The 14617-nt window shown below is 37.9% G+C and overlaps 1 protein-coding gene across 1 annotated transcript; it reads right to left on the bottom strand.

Annotated features, from left to right (window-relative positions):
• Nucleotides 1–1094: 1094 nt before the first annotated feature.
• Nucleotides 1095–12995, bottom strand: DBR1 (debranching RNA lariats 1). Its single transcript, XM_042903179.1, has 8 exons — nucleotides 12709–12995; nucleotides 11969–12093; nucleotides 10532–10612; nucleotides 8269–8354; nucleotides 6242–6466; nucleotides 3364–3444; nucleotides 2971–3116; nucleotides 1095–2250 (listed from the first exon to the last, which is right to left on the bottom strand). The coding sequence occupies exons 1-8, from the start codon at nucleotides 12903–12905 to the stop codon at nucleotides 1557–1559; spliced, it is 1635 nt and encodes a 544-aa protein (XP_042759113.1). The 5' UTR covers nucleotides 12906–12995; the 3' UTR covers nucleotides 1095–1556.
• Nucleotides 12996–14617: the final 1622 nt, after the last annotated feature.

Here is a 14617-nt window from a genome sequence, read left to right as displayed (position 1 = left end):
TTACAGAGAGGGAGGAGGCAAACCATAAGAGACTTAAATACTGAGAACAAACTGAGGGTGGATGGAGAGTAGGGGAGAGGAGAAAGTGGGTGATGGGCATTGAGGAGGGCACCTGTTGGGATGAGCACCAGGTGTTGTATGGAAACCAATTTGACAATAAATTATATTAAAAAAATAATTTCTGGGGGGAAAAAACCTAAATGTCAGAACTATGGGATTCCATTAAATCAGTGATGAGGAAAATCCTTTTGAAACTAAATGAAAACTAAAATAAGTAAATATTCAACTTAAAAAGGGAAAGAAAATGGATGGCAATAAAGAGAAATTGCTCCACGTTCTTCAAGTCAGATGCTGACAAGATGGAAGCCAGTTGCTACAGCATTCTCCTAGGTTAATGACCCCTGGATTTGGACTGCTGTGGGATGACATCCCAGAATAGTTTTTGGATTCATGACTCCTCATCCAAAGTGCAGGGTAACCATCTCCTCAGGTGATCCAGACATTTTTAACCAGAGACAGGAGGGAGGGATAGTTTTTCCATGTGGATCTTTAAAAATACTTTAGTAGTAGGGTGCCCGGGTGGCTCAGTCATTTAAGTGTCCGACTCGTGGTTTCAGCTCAGGTCATGATCTCAACAGTTCGTGAGACAGAGCTCCACTTAGGGCTCTGCACTCACAGCACAGAGCCTGCTTGGGATTCTCTCTCTTTCTTTTTGCCTCTCCCCTGCTCGCATGCATGTGCTCGCTTGCTCTCTCTCTCTCTCTCTCAGAATAAATAAACATTAAAAATAAAATACTCTACTACTGACGAGCCACATGATACAGCACAAGGGGCAGCATTTGTGCAATTCAATCCCTGATAGTAATTAATACTAAGATGAACTGTGTCAAAAATGACCTGTACAGTTACTACAGTCACCTTAAAATTAAAGCGAAAGCTAAACTATGCCAAAATCAACAAGGTTATATTCATCTCAGCAATTAAATGTAAAACTTTGTTTGCCAATGTTTAGTATTTAAAGTAATTTATTTCCTGAAACCTTACCTACCATCTTCAATCTCAATTATATTTGACAGACATTAAGAGCAGACCAGGGAAAATATTTATAATAAATAAAATGAAAGCATACAAAATCGTACATGCAATAATGACTTTGCAAAACCAAATATAAAGATGCCATATTTTATACACAAAAATATTCACAGTGGTAGTAACTCCTCAAAAGTAGAAATTCCGGTCTTACTCATCTTTATAGTGCCATTTTACAGAAAAGTGCCTGGTACAGAGTAGGTATCCCGTGAGTGTTTCCTGAAAATAATGAAAGTGAATGGTATACGTCTTCAAAAAAAAAAAAAAGGTACTCAATCAAGTAAATATATAAAATTTTAATATTTTTATCTGAAATATACAAAGGACTAAAGACAAAGTCAATACCTAACTAAAATTCTCTCATGTAACTTCATTATTACAAAGTTAAGTCTTGAGTGTCAAAAATCCGACTCTAAAAATATGGTCTTAAAAATCACATATCTACATATAATACTAAGTAAATTGTCTTATGCTGCATCGTCATCATCCACTGCAGCATAGATGGCTTGATTCCTCCTCTTAATTTTCTTTCTTTGTTCAGGTTCATGTTCGTCACTCAGCCTCTTCAGGGGCATCTCGGTTAAGTCCTTTCCATCCTCCAACTCCAAAGCCTCACCAGGCTTCCCCTCTCTGCCATCTGGGGAACCCAATGTATCATCAGAAGATACAGTCATGGAACCTGGCAAGATCCTGACATCAGAGAAGCTGGCGGAGAAGTCAGAAGCTTGATCAGAAGAAGGCTCTACAGACGGTGTGTTCATGTCACTGTGTGTACTTACGATACTATCCTCATCCTCCTCTTCTTCATCTAGCATTATTTCATCTGGATTAATAGAGGACAGGGCAGACGTGTCTGTGTTATATTCACTACGGTCTTCACCAGAGTCATTACTCTCCAGGTCCTCCTGTTCTTCATATTCACCACACAAGTGATGTTCTTCCTTGGCCTTCTGCAGCCTGACGTTTATGTCAGTGATGCCAAGCTGGGCACAAAATTCAGTAGTTTGAGGATTGATCCTATGCACCAACTGCATTTGTGTCTGTGGCCTGCTAGGGTCATAACAAGCAGCTGTTATGCTGAAGTTACATGGAACTCTGAGGTCATGATTCAGTATTTCCAATACTTTGTTCATAGCTTCTTCTGTTGCACTATAATCCCACCTACAAAAGTCCAAAACAATAGCTTTTTACATTTTATCAGCCTCAGACAACAAATGGTAAGATCTAACTGTGGACTTCAGGTGTAAGGATAAAATCTAAACCACATATAAAAATTCCGTTTAATAAAATTACAGTTAATTTACCAAAGGACCATTCTGAAATAAAAACAATTCTTAGAAAAAGCTCTTCTTGGGGTGCCTGGGTGGCTTAGTTGGTTAAGCATCCAAATCTTGGTTTTAGCTCCAGTCACAATCTCATGGTTCATGAGTTCAAGTTCCATGTCATCGGGCTCTGTGCTGACAGCTTGGGATTCTCTCACTCTTCTCTCTGCCCCTACCCCATTCTCACTCGCGGTCTCTCTCTCTCTCAAAATAAATAAATAAAATTTTTAAAAAAGAAAAAAGAAAAAGCTGTTCTTAACTCACACTCTAAAATAAGCATAAGTTACTTTAATGTGTGAACCAAATCATCACCACATTACAGTTTTATACACACTTATTAATTTATGTGCTAATTTGGGTTGGTACTCAATAGCCCATTTTCTTACATCCCTTAGATGGAAAATTTGTAGTTTTCCATACCAGTCAGTAACCCTTGAATTATTCTGACACTCATTTAACAATAATTCCCTTGATTTAAGAGAAAAAAAAAAAAAAAAGGTGGAGGGGACAAAAAATCATGCATGCACCAGAGAGAGCAAACCCTAAATGTCAGACTTACCTTGTATGCAGGCCATTATTTTCAGGCATATTCCATAGACGCCCAGTCACATTAATAAGATCATCAGTAGCCCTTAGAACAGTGAGCCACTCAATATCATACTCCAAGTACTCAGAAGCACTGGGGTCATGTTCTATTTCTATTACCTATAGGAAGAAATTGATAATTTTAAGAAAAACATTTCTATTTTTAATATGCTAAGAATTTCAGTATAACAATAAAATTTAAAAGGAATTTAATTTAGTAGCTTAAAAACACTAATGTAACATATTCCAAAATTCTCACAATACATAAATTATAAAGAGCACAAATAAATTCTGAAGGGAAAATTAATTTTTTTTAATCATTGGAAGAGCAAAACTATATTGCAAAGTTATTTCATTTTCTTTTTACCTGAAGAAAGTCTCTATGTGGTAAGCATTTGTCCAAGGCTAAAAATTTTGTTGCTTTGGCCGTCTGTTCTTTATCCTTGGCCTACAAATATGAACCATAATTTTAAAAAGAATGTTAAAATTTTTTTTTTAATGTTTACTTATTTTTGAGAGAGAGACAGAGTATGAGCAGATAAGGAGCAGAGAGAGAGGGAGACACATAATCCAAAGCACGCTCCAGGCTATGAGCTGACAGCACAGAACCCTACACAGGGCTCGAACCCGCGAGCCATGAGATCATGACCTGAGCCAAAGTTGGCCACTTAACTGACTGAGCCACCCAGGCAGCCCCAGAAAGAATGTTAAATCATCACAGTAATTCATACACAGAATAGGATGGAAACAATCTTTATTAAACATACCCCTAAGTTATGTGTCAAAGCAACAACTGTCACTTTTCCAAAATAAGTTAGTTCTGCAACCACTTGTGTAATAACAGGCGATGCACTTAAACTCTCTGGGCTTCAACTTCCTTACAAAAGTCAAAGCAGACACTAATGCTGATGATAATGCCAGTGCTAAATCAAAGTATATAACGCAAAGGCTAAGATAACAGAAGAGCTGAAAAGTAATCTGGCAGAGCTAAAACTATATAACTTTTAAAAGAAATTATAAGGAAAAATCTTTATAAACTTGGGTTAGGCAAATATTTCTTAGATACAACACCAAAAGTTGATGAGATACATTCACAGAATGAAATATTCAACAATAAAAATGAAAGAAATACTAATACTTGCTACACGAATGAACCTCAAAAACACACAAACAAAAGAAACCAAGTGCCAATGACTATAGACTTTGATCCCACTTATATAAATTTCAAAGAGGGCAAATCCACAGAGACACAGAACAGATTAGTGCCTGGGGCTGAGAGCAGGAACAAGGACTGACAGCAAACAGCACAGCAAACAGGCACAAGACATCTTTTGGGGTGTTGGAAATGTTCTAAAACTGGGCTATGTGCTGTTTGCTCTGGAAACCTCTGGAACTCTGGATATATGCTAAAATTCACTGAATTGTACATTTAAATAGGTGAATTTTATGACATGTAAATTATATTCCAAGTAAGCTATTTTGTAAAAACTGAATTGGCAGAAAAGAAACATGGGCAGGCGGTGATAGACTACAACATGAAGGTCATATTGGATGAAGTACAAAAGTGACTCACTGAGAACAGTAAGGCCCAAGGAGAAAAAAGGACAGGAAGCAGCTATGGGACACCCTGCTGTGGGCCAGGTTTCAGTTCAATGGTGGTGATGGACTGAAAGGTGAAGGCACAGAGAGTGCAGGCAGATCTTGGCAGTGGGGCAGTTCTGAGACAAAAGGTGATCTTTGGTGTTGGTAAAGGGGCTGAAAGAGACCACTGGCAAAGGCAGTCAAGGTTGAGGAGCTAATTAAAAGGGACTGAACATATTCATTCAGAGATAGAACTCCCTGAGGCTGACAACCCAAGATGGAATGGGGGGAAAGAACCAAAGCCGATGGTTCAGTAAAAATCCAGGCCCTAGGATTTTGAGCGTGTCATGAGCCCTAGGGCATGTCATGAACCCTAGGAGACGGAAGAGAATAACAAAGATGTAGAAAAGATGACTGATTTGAATGGATAACTTGGACATTTAAAGAGGATAATCACCTTGGCAGTGATCCAAAGGAAGAGAAAAGGAGTAACCTTGCCTCTTTCTCCCAATGAAACTGGGGAGTGAGGATAAGCCCACAACAGAAAGGGCCCACAGGAATGTTTCTAAACAGAATTTTCCAAACTGTACTTGAAGAACATCATTAAAGTGCACTTCCACCACAGAAAAGAGTATGGTCAAGTTCAAGCAGCACTGCACCCCACACTCCACTCACTCTTGGAGAAAGACGATGCCCATCAGCACATTAAAGACTCTCAGGAATTCTATAGAAGAAGACTTCGAGAAGGAATTTCTAACCTTGTTAACCCAGCGTTTTCTAAATGTTTTCCCTATGGAATACTTTAGGTGGAAAGTCAGTCAGAATGGGAGGGGAAAAGAAACAACGATCTCCATAAAAGCCTAAGTTGAAGTTTCTATTTATTCTCTACCTTTTGTCAAGCACCATCACCCATGCAGCTACCCAAGGAAAATTCTGGGAGTCCCCCTCTGTCACCAAATCCTGATGATTCTGCCTGAAAAATCTCTCTGGAGATCGTGTTCTCTGTGTTCTCTCCCTGCCACAGGCTAGAACCTCATCTTATGCTTAAATAGCCTCTCTGCCTCCCATTTTACATTACTATGATCCATACACAAAAATGCTACCAAACTAATCTTTCTAAAATCAAAGTCTGGTTTCACTACTCCCCAACTTTCCCGATTACCTTCTGGTTAAAACCTAAACTCCAGAACATGGCCCAGCAGGCAGTTAGGATGTCCTTCCAGCCTCATCTCTCCCTCTGCCTCAGCCGCAGGGACTGCTGCAGCCCCCAGCACGCCACGCATTCAGACCTCTAGCCTTGGCACACACTGGGCTCCCTACCTACACTGCCCTCATATTCTACTGCTTCCTGGCACAACCAATTCCTTTGGAAAACCTTCTCAATCTCTTCATCTCTGTGTCTACATCCCCAATTCACCAGAGTCTGGTGTAGGCACTTCCACAGCATCATGGCACTTTTCATCACAAACTTATTGCTATCACTAATCACTAATAATAATACTTATTGCCTGCTTGTCTCTTCCCTGCCCCATGGATATGGAGTTACTCGCAAAAGCAAAGTTATCTTTGAGCTCTTTCTCTAAATTTACAACTGTGCCAACAGTGCCTTAGCCTACAGATATTTGCTATGTGTTTGTCAAATCAAAGAATGTTCTGATTTCTACCTGATGCTGCATCAAGGCTGCAAACTTCACATGAAGGTGTGCGGAAAACCAGTAGGTAGGTTTTAAGTGCTCTAGAAGCTCTGAGGCAGCAGGACTTCCCAATGTGTTATTTTCCACTTCTTGTCGGAAAAAAGATTTAGTCTTAAGAAGTTGCTTCTTATCTCCATAATGATATATGCTTCTTGGCCAATCGTGAGATAAGAATATGTCCATAGGTTGCTTCAGCTTTAACAGAAAAAGAAAGAAAACCCAAAAACAGATTAGCCAAAAGCAATCCCTTACACTTTCTCTCCACCACCACACCATTGTTTAACCGCTTAGATCTTTAGATTTCTATGTAATTCATTCTAAGCAAACTTTATTTAAGAAGGTCACAGAAATACTAAGAAATGCTAAACTCCTCACTCATGTAAGCAAGGAGAAAAAGCTTTCTCTTTACCTCACAAATCATCCTTATATTCTATGGCAAGGCAGGTCAACAGAGACATACTTTGATCTAACTGCCAACTAGCCATGGTCTTTAATATAGGGTTTCTGAAATATACAATAACCATTATTCTTGTCACTTTTAGTAAAGGAACTGTTTTAAGATACAGACAGACACAGATTTCATGAGATCTCTAATGTAAATAATATAGTAAAACCCAAAGATAAATTCCTTTTTTTTTCTAATGGACTCATAGAACATACATGTAAAAAATACTGTTTGCTACATAAATTATACTAGAGGTATTCAAGGTAGCTGGTGTCTTCATGGGGAAGCTACAAAATATACTCCATACATTACACATCCCCAGCACCTTCAAGTAATCGGCAACAAAACTTGGAAAACTAAATTAAAATAATTTATGTGTTCAAGACAATACAAGATAAAGGATACGAATAATCGCTGAATAACTGATTCGGGCAGTAAGTGTGATGAAAATTCAGAGAAGAGTGATGGCTTTAAACTAGAAAACTGGTATCTAAGCTGGGTCGTCAAACACTGGTAGGACTGAGATGGGTGAAAGGGAAAAAGGATTCAAGGTAGGGACCTGTTAGGAGTAGGACATTAAAGAAACGCCCACGAGCATCCTTAAGCTCCTGCAGAGGCTGTAGGGCATGGTGGGAAGGGTCTGACAGCTTCAGGCGACTCCACCACCTAACTCCTAGGGAATTCCCCGGAAGGCTACTTACCTTATCTGAGCCTTGATCTCTCATCCTTAATGTGACAAAGTTAGAGTAATACTTGCTGTACAGAATTGTGTGGCGATTACATGAAATGTCATGTGTGATAACTGCTTAGCCCAGTGTCAGGCATTTAATGGGTTCTCAAACAAAAACCTAGTGTCAGCTACTCTCTAGTTAAGCCAGTGTTCCAATACCACTTTCACAATTTTACCACATTCTCTATCTTCCTTACCATTATTTATTCCCTACTTAATACCATTATTTAAAATGAAATATTCTAGGGCGCCTGGGTGGCTCAGTCGGTTGAGTGTCCAACTTCGGCTCAGGTCATGATCTCACAGTCTGTGATTTCGAGCCCCGCATCAGGCTCTGTGCTGATGGCTCAGAGCCTGGAGCCTGCCTTAGATTCTGTGTCTCCCTCTCTTTCTGCCCCTCCCCTGTTAATGCTCTGTCTCTCTCTGTCTCAAAATACATAAAAACATTAAGAAAAAAAAATTTTTTCTTAAATAAAAAAATAAAAAAAAATAAAATGAAATATTCTAATATTTTCTTTAAAGTATCACTTTATTCCAACATATATTCTTTAGCCTTATTCTAAGTAGTAATATACACAGTCATAGATTAAATGTTCTATTTTATTATTACTTCCTAAAATAAATGCATAACATTAGAATAAAAAAAAAAATGTTCATCTGTGAACCTCCTAAAAGCAACTCAAGATCCAAACTTTAGAAATACTGAAGTATTCTATACTGAAATATTTCTTGGAAGTGGTATACCAAAATGATCAAAATACATTTTGGTACAGAATGACTTTAACATTTTTTCAAGTATGCTGCAATGTAATTTTTACATACCTGTTTTAATTTATAGACTTCAATATTTCTCACATGGTATATACTCCTTATTGTAGCTGGATTATAAGGGGGGCACTCAAAATGACCTTGAATTAAAGAAGAGAAATAAGCTATATTCAACTCCCTTAAATACGGCAAATACAAATAACATACACACACTTTTCCAAAACGGAGGTCTGTCATTAATGTTTTGGTTCTTAAAAATTCTATGAAAACACTGCTCTTAAAAGGCTGGTATTAAAAAAAAAAAAAAAAGTTGGTATTTTCTACTAATGAGTGATCACTATAAATCTAAATAATTGAGGGGCTTATGATTTTTTAAATTAAATTATAATTTGGAATACGTTGTTTATTCACATAGTTTAAAATTTAAGAGATATCATCAGAAAGGAATAAAAAGTAACCAGTGATGCCCAGGGCTGGGGTGGGAGCAGGGATTAACTACAAAACTTTTGGGAATACTAGAAATGTTTTAAATCTGGATGGTTGCACAACCCTACATAAATTTACCAAAATCACGACATTGTATACTTACGATAGTATGTAAGTTTTATCTCAACAAAGCTGATAAAACAATGGGAGGCAGGGATCCTCCTATTCCTACTAACTACTAACACTACCTAGAGGAAACTCAAGTTAATCAGGTTTTAGTATTTTATTCCAGGGACATCATCTATGCATTTAATACACAAACTTCTTTATCCTCTCTCTCTTTTTTTTTTTTTTTTTTTACACAAATAGCAGTATAGTTGAAACATGTTCTGTGCCTTGTTTTTTTTTCACTTAACTTGGAGTTCTTTGTGTATCAGTTACACATAGAGTTGCTTTCTTCTACTTTTTTAAAAAATTAGCTTCATAGCATTGCATTGTATAGTTTTATCATGATAGAGTTATGTTAGAGTTAATTACTTTGTACCTTTTGCCATTACAAACAAGGCTGAAATAATAAATGTGTACACATCATCTTGCATATGTGGAATATATCTGTACGTTAAATTCCTGAAGTAGAACTCCTGGGTCAGAGTACTTTTATCATTTCCACAGATTACCAGCTGTCCTCCAAAGAGTGGAGGACAGTTTGCACTCACACCTGCCGTGAAGGAGACAGCCTATTTTTGTACTCCCCTGTCAATAGTTTAGAATCATGGGGAGCAGGGCAGCAGGGAACAGATCTGTGATTTAACAGTTACACAGAGGATGTAAGTTTTAGCTGCCAACTTAATTCATAAAATTTTGAAATCAATGTAAACTCAAGCTATTCCTTTAAGATCAATTTTTTCAGATACAATGGAATAAATGAATGCACTGCGATATGCTTCTATAATAGAATACTATTCACAAATTAAAATGAATGTATCAACATGGATTTCAAAAACACATTAAACAATGAAACAAGTTGCAGAAATATACATGCAAAATGATACATTCATATGAAATTTACAACATGCTACATTGTACACTGTTTAAAGCTGTTATGTATCTGGTAATGACAAAATCAAGCAAATAACAAACACCAAATTCAGAAGAGTGACTCCTGGTAAGGAAAGGGAAGGATAAAAGGAGAATAAGACTGAGAACAGATAAACTATGAGCTCTGACTGAATCTGTACTATTTCTTTAAAATCCTGACTGGAGTGCCTGGGTGGCTCAGTCCGTTAAGCGTCAGACTCTTGATTTTAGTTCAGGTCATGATCTCATGGTTGTGAGATCGAGCCCCCCATGGATCCTGCTTGAGATTCTATCCTTCCCTCTCCCTCTGCTCCACCCCTGCTCACACATTCTCTCCCTCTCTCAAAATATAAATAAAACAAAATAAAATCTAACTAAAAGTGGCGAAACGCTAAGACTTGAAAAAACTAGATGGTGGATACAAAGATAATTTGTTCTAGTACTCTCAAATTTTTCATATGTATAAAATAAAGTAGTCAGTTCAGGGGTGACTTGGTGGCTCAGTCGGTTAAGCATCCGACTTCATTCAGCACAGGTCATGATCTCGCAGTCCATGGGTTCAAGCCCCACGTCAGACTCTGTACTGACAGCTCAGAGCCTGGAGGCTGCTTCAGATTCTGTGTCTCCCCCTCTCTCTGCTGTTCCCCAACTCACACTCTGTCTGTCTCAAAAATAAACATACATTAAAAACAATTTTTTTTAAAGTAGTCAGTTCAGAGAAAAAATTCCATGAAAAAGTCAAACTATATATTATGCTTAAGTTAGTCTGACAGATGCAAGTTCTAAAATTTAAAAACAATTCTCAGAACAATACCTTTTCGATAGTCATGAGATTTAAAGATACCAGAGATTCCACCAATCCTTACACCTCGGTATTTTACTACACCAGCCAAACCTGAAAAAGTACGCAGTTAAATAAAATTACCATAGGCAGAAGCAATCTCTTTACTAACTAAAACAACAGTTTGAAGGCGTAGAACTCCATGCAGTCCTAAAATTATTTGAAAATTAAATATCAAGATGAAGTTACTCTTTCACATAGCAATATGCCAACAATATAAGAGGCAGACTAGGGATGAAAGGCCTAGAAGCAGATCAGGGAAGATACTAAGCAGAAAGGAAGGGCCAATGAGATTAGGTATGTTAAGAGAAAAATAGATGTAATTTGGTACTTAGTCAAATATTACAGTGGGCTGGCAGGGAAATAAGGAAAAGTGTCCTATGATGGATTTATAGGTTATACATCTGAAAGTCAACAGGTATAAAGTATAAATAACCTGCAGTTTCTATATTTTATTTCTGATTGATCATCTTCAAACATCTTTTCACAATATTACAGTTGTCAACAGAACAATCAGTAATGAAGTAGATAAATTATATTTCTGAAGTTATCATGTCATCATTAGAGCTGAAAACATTTAAGCGAAGAAAAGAATGGACTAAATAGTCTAACAGGACTAAAATTGAACCTGAATCTAATCCGGTTGTAAATCTAAACACAGATTACAGGTAATGCAGACGATAAAAGGAACACATTAAACAATATAAGAAATTCCAATCAGCTAAATCCAGAACACAGGAAATTCTACAAGAAAAAGTTCCCATTTTCTTCAACAAATAACAAGCATGGGTAGGAGAGAAAAGGGACACTTACAGCCTAAGAGACTTCAGAATCATGACAAGCTAATGAAATGTGCAGGCCTCATTTGGATTCTATTTGAACAAGTCAAACAAAGTAAAACAAACATCTTTGTGATAATCACAGAAATCTGAACATGAACTAAGCAATAAATAATGAGGAATTACAGTTACTTAAGTAAAAGTTTAGAGGGGAGTGGGGTTGAAATAAGGATGGCAGAATGATAATAGTTGTTGAAACTGGTTAACACGTACAGAGATTCATTATACTATTCTCTATTCTTCTGTATGTTTAACAATTTCCATCATAATAAGTTTGAGTTTTCTCAATCAACAGAAAGAGTAAGAAAAAATAAAGGGATTGCAAATAGTACATAAGGCCTTCGCATCTTTTACTATGTTTTACTATCTATATTGCTTAAAATACTAGAAGCATGGACATATTTTCATAATTACCTACTTAAATTAACCATTCTAATTACAGTTTCATGATTAACTATTTAAATTAAGAGACATTTCGCAAACACCATATAGCTCAAGATGCTGCCTGTTATACAAATCCTAACAGGCGCTTCCATTACAAACAAAGCAAGAAATTACCCAGAACACATACCTAAATAATAAATGTTTGGCGCTACCCAGCCACCATAGGGTAACTCTTGCAAATGATTTGAGGCTTCATGGTTTCCCCCAATGAAAATTGTGAGAACTGGGGCCTTTTTTTCACCGGAGTAATACCTAGAACACAAGAGTAAAGTTGTCGGTTGGCATAGCAGAAATCAAGCATAGAGAAAAGCAATTAGGCATGCCCATGCAATCGGGCATAGCAGAAAAGCAAAATAAGGCCCAAAGGAGATATTTGAGCTCATTATAAAAAATTAAAAAGCTCTTTCTAAGTGAATTGCCTATACTTGTTCTTAAGAATGAAAGTCTGCCACCTTGGGTTTAAAGCCAGTGTACGCTCAATGAACTTTGTCAGTTCTTAACCTTAGCTTCTAGAACGCGGACGAGCACAGAGGAGGCGTCCAATAAAAACTCTTGCATCAGTAAACAGACTAGTCCCAGAGTCCTATCAAGTGCAAGGTAGATTACCCTGTCAGCTTCTTCCTCCAGGTTTTCCCCTCAGGCTTCGATCCCTTCCGAAACAGATAAGACAGGTGAAAGGAAAAGAGAAAAGTGACATTTACGAAGCACCAGTTCCTAGACACAGCGTGAACAAAGAAGGTAAGTAAGGGAGACAGCGAGTCAGTGGCAGGGGGAATTCGAATCCAGTCCGGGTTCTCTTCCACTCACTCACTGCCGGCTAGTCACGCCTCGCACCGCTGGGTCTGAGGCCCGGACCTCGCTGCTCACCTGTAGAAGGTCTGCATGTGGCGGTACTTGGGCGGCACGGCCATGCAACGCAGGTCGGCCTCGTTGCGCACCGCCTGGAAGTCGCCGCAGCACAGCAAAAGGTCTATCGGCCCGGGGCCGCGCTTCTCCGCCAGCGCCAGCGTCTCATAGATCTTGTCCAGCTCGCCGTGGCAGCAGCCGGCAACAGCCACCCGCATCCTGCCGGCCGGAGACGGGGAGCGCTGCCCGCAAGCCCCTAGACCAGACCCAGCCTAGGCCGGCGAGCAAGGAGCAGACTGATCGCTCAGCTCCCGCCAACACTAACTGAGCACACGCCTCGCAGAGACGCCTGAAATAGAACCCACTTCCGGCTTCCAAATCTCGCGAGAGAGGATGGAGCGGGGCAAGAATTCCAGGATTTGAGACAGCTTTCAAATTGACTCGAGCTGTCTTCTTGGGTCTTTCAGTTTTAGCAGTCTGCCAGATGATAAAAATCAAAACCAGAATAGTTTTGTTTTGTTTTTTAACACAGAAGTAGTAGTTTAGTTTGATAAAATTAAGCCAAACTAAAAAAGTGAGCCGGTGCGATTGGCTAATTCCTACGACGAACCTGTCAACGCAAAGATAATTGCCTAAGAGCGAATTAGAAATTAAAATATTTTTGGAAAAAAAAAAACGAACAACACACATCAAACTGAAAACTTTTAAATAAAACTTAAAAACTTACTGAATATTTTAAAATTATCCCACCGAAGGGTTTCTAAAATTATCAGTTTTTTTTTTTTTTTTTAAATGAGCAGGGGACTCTTTATTTTCCTACCAAATAGGTGTTTGCATAACTAGACTGCGAGCTCAATGAAAGCAGAAGAATGTCTCGAAAACATCCAGGAGGGAAAAGAACGAAATTGACAGTTGAAAAATGAGTGGCCAAGACAGACACAAGCAAATCAGTAACACCAAACGTCTGGCAAATTTAACAAGAAAAGTAATCTAATCAAGATAATACAAAGAGTGGGGCGCCTGGCTGGTTCAGCGGTTGGAGCACGACTTTTGATCTTGACGTTGTGAGTTCTAGACCCAGATGGGGTCTTAAAAATAAAATATTTTTTGCCTCAGAGAGGGCACCAAAAAAATAAATAAATAAAAAATAAAATATTTTTTTAAAAAAGATAACAGTGACAAATCCAACTCTCATTTTAAAAAATTGCATAAAATAACATTCTAGGAACAAGGACACCAGAATTAATTAAAAATTAAGCAGATGATGTAAACAGAACCATGATAATAATACTGGAAAATTTAAATCTATTGAAGGACATTGTACTCAGAGTGAATTACAGGCAATTTCTTTCAAATTTACAAGATATAGCTTTCATGATATTTAAACTCATCAAGAGAGAAGAAAATTATGGAAATCTAGTATTTCTAATTGTTTTTTAATATTTTGTCTTCCTTCTGATTTGGATTTTTGAAATACATAAGAAGAGATGCTTTTGCAGTACTGCGAAGTTTAACTTTTTCCATTTATCTTTATTTTTGTAAGTTTATTTATTTTTGAGAGAAAGAGAGAGAGAAAGTGGAGGGGGGGCAGAGAGGGAGACAGAGAGAATCCCAAGTCTCCACGTAGTCAGTATGAAGCCCAATCCCACCTGAGCCTAAATCAGATGTTTAACCCACTGAGCCATGCAGGCACCCTTTTCCATTATTTTTAAGCTACAGGAATTGTCTTTTTCTGGATATTCTTTTCTTGCATTTAAAATATTTTATTTTAATTGAAGTCTAAATAAAGTAACATGAACAAATTGCATGAACATGCATTTTTACATGTGTAATTACCCATATAACCACCACCCATATCAAGATATAAAATATTTCCAGTATTCAGAAAGGCTCCCTTGTACTTCCTCACAAGCCCCTATCCCCAAAAGAA

This window comes from Panthera leo, chromosome C2 (assembly GCF_018350215.1).
Source record: "Panthera leo isolate Ple1 chromosome C2, P.leo_Ple1_pat1.1, whole genome shotgun sequence".
In the NCBI taxonomy this organism is placed as follows: Eukaryota; Metazoa; Chordata; class Mammalia; order Carnivora; family Felidae; genus Panthera; species Panthera leo.
This window is presented reverse-complemented; position numbering and strand designations above follow the sequence as displayed.

What these genes read in the sequence shown, in the direction of transcription:
- DBR1 (XM_042903179.1), bottom strand. Translation starts at nt 12,905, where the DNA reads ATGCGGGTGGCTGTTGCCGGCTGCTGCCACGGCGAGCTGGACAAGATC. An exon ending in CACATGCAGACCTTCTACAG is followed by an intron (nt 12,094 to 12,708) that starts GTGAGCAGCGAG and finishes CTTGTGTTCTAG; the next exon opens with GTATTACTCCGGTGAAAAAA. An exon ending in AATAATGGCCTGCATACAAG is followed by an intron (nt 2,251 to 2,970) that starts GTAAGTCTGACA and finishes GGACTTTTGTAG; the next exon opens with GTGGGATTATAGTGCAACAG.